This window comes from Rhincodon typus, chromosome 9 (assembly GCF_021869965.1).
Source record: "Rhincodon typus isolate 14 chromosome 9, sRhiTyp1.1, whole genome shotgun sequence".
Lineage (NCBI taxonomy): Eukaryota > Metazoa > Chordata > Chondrichthyes > Orectolobiformes > Rhincodontidae > Rhincodon > Rhincodon typus.
Genome location: NC_063340.1, coordinates 68,641,709 through 68,647,708, shown reverse-complemented (window position 1 = coordinate 68,647,708; position 6,000 = coordinate 68,641,709). Strand labels below are relative to the sequence as shown.

General features: G+C 38.2%; 1 protein-coding gene across 1 annotated transcript in view; it reads left to right on the top strand.

The window, feature by feature from the left end:
• The first annotated feature begins 1,361 nt into the window (after positions 1–1,361).
• LOC109919223 (F-box only protein 11) overlaps positions 1,362–6,000 on the top strand; it is a 52,729-nt gene continuing 48,090 nt past the window's right edge. Inside the window, exons 1-3 of the mRNA XM_048601339.1 lie at positions 1,362–1,375; positions 3,690–3,828; positions 3,925–4,036. Of these exons, the coding sequence (XP_048457296.1) occupies positions 1,362–1,375; positions 3,690–3,828; positions 3,925–4,036 (265 nt within the window). The remainder of the gene's footprint in view (positions 1,376–3,689; positions 3,829–3,924; positions 4,037–6,000) is intronic.

Genomic DNA, 6,000 nt, shown 5'->3' with positions numbered 1-6,000 from the left:
TAGAATTAATTTTACGTGTTTCGATGTACTCCCTTCTCATTTTTGTCAACTCTATTTGTAGAACTATTGTGTTCTGAATCTCTCATCAATCGACAGCCGTATCATCCCAGGAATCAGTCTGGTAGATTTTGCTGTAGCCGGGCAAGATCTGCAGATGCTGTCTCACCAAAGTCCTGCATAATTTTTCTGGTACTCATTTGTGCTTATAACTAGCACTCTTGCAATAAAGGTTGACATTACATTTACCTTCCTATTGGTTGTATGCTCGTGCATGTTAACTTTCCATGATCTCTGTACTAGAAAGGACACAATCCTATGGAATACCAACATTTCCCAGTATCTCAACTCAGTACAAAAATAGGCTTTTCCATTTTTTCTACCAATAAAGGTAGAAAACCTTTAAAAAGATAGAAAGAGGTAGTAAACTGTTCTACTGTTCTTTTAAAAACATTGCCCTCAGATCTCAAAATCTAGTTGAACATTCATATGTAGCCTAGTTATAATGTCCCATAAATTCAAAGTGCAGCATTTTCTTAATGATGTATGGAGTGTTGGACTTGATTGTTGCACTCAGCCTAACTGGTACTTGATCCTGAAACCTTGTGATTTTAAAGAGATGAGAGATACCAAATGGCCATGGCTAACAGAGTAGTGAAGAAGGCGTTTGGTGCACTTACCTTTACTGGTCAGTGCTTTGAGTATACGAGTTGGGAGGTCATGTTGCAGCTATACAGGACATTGGTCAGGCCAGTTCTGAAATACTGTGCTCAATTCTGGTTTCCCTGATTATAGGAAAGATGTTTTTAAACTTGAAAGGGTTCAGAAAAAATTTACAAGGATGTTGCCAGGGTTGGAGTGTTTGAGCTATAAGGAGAGGCTGAATAGGCTGGGGCTATTTTTCCCTGGAATGTCGGAGGCTGAGGGCTGACCTTATAGAAGTTTATAAAATCATGAAGGGCATGGACAGGGTGAATAGTCAAGGTCTTTTCATCAGGGTAGGGGAAGTCCAAGACTAGAGGGCATTGGTTTAAGGTGAGAGGGGAAAGATTTAAAAGGGACCTAAGAGGCAGTTTTTTCATGCAGAGAGTGGTGCGTGCCTGAAATGAGCTGCTAGAGGAAGTTGTGGATGCTGGTACAATGACAACATTTAAAAGCCATCTGGATGGGTATATGAATAGGAAGGGTTTAGAGGGATATGGACCAAATACTGGCAAAAGGGACTAGATTAATTTAGGATATCTGGTCGGCATGGACGAGTTGGATCGAGAGTTTGTTTCCGAGCTGTACATTTCAATGACTGTACAAACTATCAGTGCTTAATTATAGCAACACATAGTTGATTTGATCATCCTGTAAGCAACATGGCTAACAAACAGTTGGATCCTGCACAATTCTATATCCGTTATGGCAATAGTATGTTACGCAATAGTTTCCACTTTGGCTTCTTGCCTGTTGCTTCTATTGACATAACATTGGATTGTGGATTCTAGCTGAAGAAGCCTTCTATTGGTGCATACAGCAGACATTACTCCACCAGTATTCTTTACATTTATACCATACATAATTTAGTTGTTTACAATCTTAGTTTGAAAACCAGGGGAAAATAGCTTTATTGTCTTGTATTCCAGTTTGTTTGTGTTCACAGTATATTCAGCATCACTTATTGAGGTAATCGAAGGCAGGCCTTTCCTTAGCATAAGTTAGTTGGGGATGTAATTGAAGCTTTGTCTGTCTTTTTTCATCCCAATTCTCCCAAGTAACCGTGGGCAATATTCATGTAACCCTTGGTTTGTCTCTGAACATTATTGACAAAAGTGTGTCGGCCCTTCCGTTGCGCCATCCCTCGTTATCTTCCTTCTTCTCCCCCACCAGTAAGAGAGAACAGAGGGGCAGTAACTAATACCTGTTTCTCTGGTTCCCTGTCCCTGTCATAGTAGGTTCTCAACATATTCACATGACATACCCAATAAAGATTTCTCCTATCTGGCATCTTTACCAAATAATTCACCCGACTCAGCAACTTCTCAATCTGATAAGTACCACTAAACCTTTGCTTTGAAGGGATCTCCTACCACTGGTAACAGCACCAATACTTTATCCCCACGGCCAGATGTTTGAATTTTAGATTTCTTATCTGCTTCTTGCTTCATTAAATGCTGTGCTACCTTCAGATGTTGTCCAGCTAATTCACTGACTCTTGTTTAATTTTTCTGTCACCTCAGATGCATAATCCAGCTGTGAGATCTCTAACTTCGGACCTATCAACTTTTCCTTAATTAATTTTAAAGGTCCTCTTACTTTGTGTCCGATTTTAATCAAATGGAGTAAACTGAGTCGATTCATTTGGGGCATCTCTAATGGCAAACACAGTAAATAGAATACCTTTTATCCCAATCGTTTTGGTAATCCTGGCAATAAGCCCTCAGCATGGTTTTTAGGGTCTGATGCCACCTTTCCAATGCTCTCTGGGATTCAGGATGGTACGCACTCGATTTAAAGTGTTTGATGCCTAAACTATCCATGACCACCTTTAAATAGATGGGCAGTAAAATTGGACCCTTGGTCTGACTGAATCTCCCCATTTACGTAAACCCAATTAATAAGACAACGATAAATTAAAACTTAATCTCTCCAAGTTCTTACAGGCTGTCTTCTGGAACACTCTGCCTTCTTTAACCTTTCTCCTGTTGATCTCACATCACAAATGTCTTTCTTCTGATTCTGCTGTCAGGGATGTTTTTCTCTGTAATTGCTTCTGTGAGGACTTCTGGCTAGAAATGCCATGGTACCTTTTAATTAGATGGTGTTTTCTCTGAGAGCTAAAAGGTGTTGTCTCTTGGGAGTTGGCTGTCCCTGATTTTTCAAGTACCCCCATCTTTATACCCCTGATGACATAACAATATTTCTTATGTAGGATTGGTTCGATATTGTCAACACATCAGATTTAAATTTAATAGGTTTATAATACTTCAGGGCTTAGTTTAAATTGGCTAAATTTGAAAAGATTTGTCTTGGTAAAAATGCTGCTTGGTTGTACGATACAAAATATTTCCATTCAGGTGCTCTCTCTCTGCACCTGCACTTCAAGCTGCTGATCAGGCATCCATTTTAACCCTAAGCACTGAAGAAAAACACCATCTTTTAAAGGGACGACACACTGATTTTCCCCCAATATCATTTTTACCAACAAATTCTAACTTCACAGATTGGATGGGACGGCTTTACTGTGAGTAAACAGAAGACCCACAATGTCTCAACCATAATACAATTCTTTGTCACATTGCTCAGAGCAAGTGGTTAACCTTTCGGTTTCTGCCACATATCTACTTTGAGTTTTTGAGTATGAAAGTCATACTTGTCGAAGGTAATTTAAGACAGTTTCATTTTAGAGTATAAGTAACTATGTTCACTGTACTCTGAAATTAAGGTAACTATTTAAGAGAATGTTATTTGCATTTATGTTCTTTTAAATTTATGTAGTAAAATGATTTGTGTTTTAATGTATGAACCTTGTGACTTCATTCTTGTATTAAATAACTGGATTTCAGACGGTTTCAAAAAAAAAGTTTTAAGTTCTTGGTCTCTACCGAGACATAGAAGTGAAATTGTTTGTCTCTGTAATTGTCTGTGTAGTATGTGCCTAAAAGATCATTGCTAATTTAACAGTAGTATTGAGCTAATTTGAATAGTTTTATTAAAAATATTTTCATTATACTTTCAGCACCAGGAAAAGTTGCAGATAAGGTCATAATTGAAAACACTAGGGATTCTACCTTTGTATTTATGGAGGGTTCTGAGGATGCCTATGTTGGATATATGACAATCAGGGTAAGTTTTAACAGCCATAGCATACATCATTCAATAATGTATAATAGTGTGTAATTTGTAAGCAATCTCTTTATAATGTGTGCTTCTTATTTCTAGTTTAACCCTGATGATAAATCAGCCCAGCACCATAATGCACACCACTGCTTGGAGATCACAGTGAACTGCAGTCCAATTATAGATCATTGTATCATTCGTAGTACTTGCACAGGTCAGTGTCATCTTTGATAGAATGGTGTAACTTGGGGAGATTGAGTGCTTGACTTTTTATAACCATTGGCATTTTGTGTGACGTTGTATAGGAATGTTCATGACAAGCCGCTTTGACTTGACTAGGGGCATATTACTAAATTAAAGGTGCTATTAATGAGTGCAAATGTTTGTAAATGATTGGATGATATTGATTTTAACATGATGTTAAAGCATGGTAATTTGGAGGATATGATGCGTCTCTTGCCTGTTTTATCACCTTTGCGTTCCTATTGCAGTCTTCTCATTTTGTTTCTTTCCCTGGTGTGCATACTTCTCTTTGTCCATGTTTTTTGTTTTTTTGCCCCTGTTTTCATTCGATTCAAGTCGATGGTGATGTTTAGAGAAGAGAGATAACGTGGGCTTGCAGTTTCATGTTCTTGGGCCATGAATGGAGAAGAATCAAGACTGCTTTTCCATTGCCCCATGGAATCTATAATCCACTCTTGTCCTCATCCATATTTGTGCCAGGCCTTATTTTTGTGTTGTGCTGCAAAGAGGGGAATAAGAGGAGGAGAAATAGGCAGGGATTTTTGTCTTATTCTAAAATGTATAACTGTGTCTTCAAAAATTAGCAAAACAATGGAATTTTCTGAAATCAGCTTTCAATCTGCCAAATTTAGTTGACAATGAAGAGCGGTAATTAAATAAAAGTCTGTCTTTGTCCATCATTCCTGTTCCTTACTAGTTCTCTCTAGTTAAGAACTTAATGTCTCTGCTGGTCTGGGGGTGAAACATTTTATCTGAAAAGTTTTTAAAATGCCTGCTGCGCAAGATATATGGAAGTTAGGCTGATTGATCAATGAAGCTGATTGATCTTGAGTAATTATCCTGACTCTTTTTCCTTTTACAATGGGCCAAAAACCCAACTTCTTGATTATTGTCTGCCTTCAATGGCACCTTAATTTGATGGATTTATGATTTTCTCCTCCTCTAATTCTCTCTCTCTTTCATCAGCCAACCACTGAAGCTCCTTTTTTTCAGAATAGGCTTGATCCTTATTTAATGGTGTGCTTTGCGGATGCATTAGGAATCTCAGATGTTGGAAGCTGATCCTGAGTGATTATCCTGACTTTATTTCCTTTTGCACAGGCCAAACACACAGCTTGATTATTGCCTTCCTTTAAGAGTACATTGAAGAACAAAGTATTTATGATTATGTACTTTGAGACCTGTTGTTATTGCGACTGTACTTTTTGAAAAATATAATATTCATGGGGATAAAAACAAACTGGAACTCTGAATTGCATGATCAGAATACATTCTTTGATAAATTATCATAGCTATCGCCTGCAGCTGTTGTTTTGGATAGTGTGCTTATCAGGTCAAAATAGCACTGACTTTATTTTAATTATTGTACTCGAGACATCCAGATTTTCTGGCTTCTACACCGAACTTTATAGATCGATTGAACCAAGCAGCAACTGTACTTAGAACTGAACCCTTTAGTCTCTGATTAGTCACCATGAACCTGAGTATTCCAATACATTCCTGAGCTTTCTCCCACCATTTCTCTCCACAGAAATTCGACCAAAACCTGGGTACCAACATTCTGCCGTACACATCTATCAACCCTTACCTATATTGTCTTGAGGACCCCAGTACCTCAGATTTAACATGTACAACCTGTTTTACAGCCCTTCAGGGCTTTCTCCTGTCCATTTCATTAATACCCATGCCCCACTCCTTTGTCTTCCTCAGGGTTCATTCCTCTGACTCTTGCCTATTGTGCCTTTCCATTTGTCCCCATCTGACCATTAGTGGCCAAGCCTTGAACAGGATAAAACCCTTCTCTTCCTTCTTTGTGACAGTCCTTAAAACTCACTTCTTTGGCCTAGCTTTTGGTCATCCACCTAATATCTCAAAAGTTAAGTATCTTGGAAAATTTTGTATTTTCAAGGTCATATTCAAATGCAAGTTGTTGAT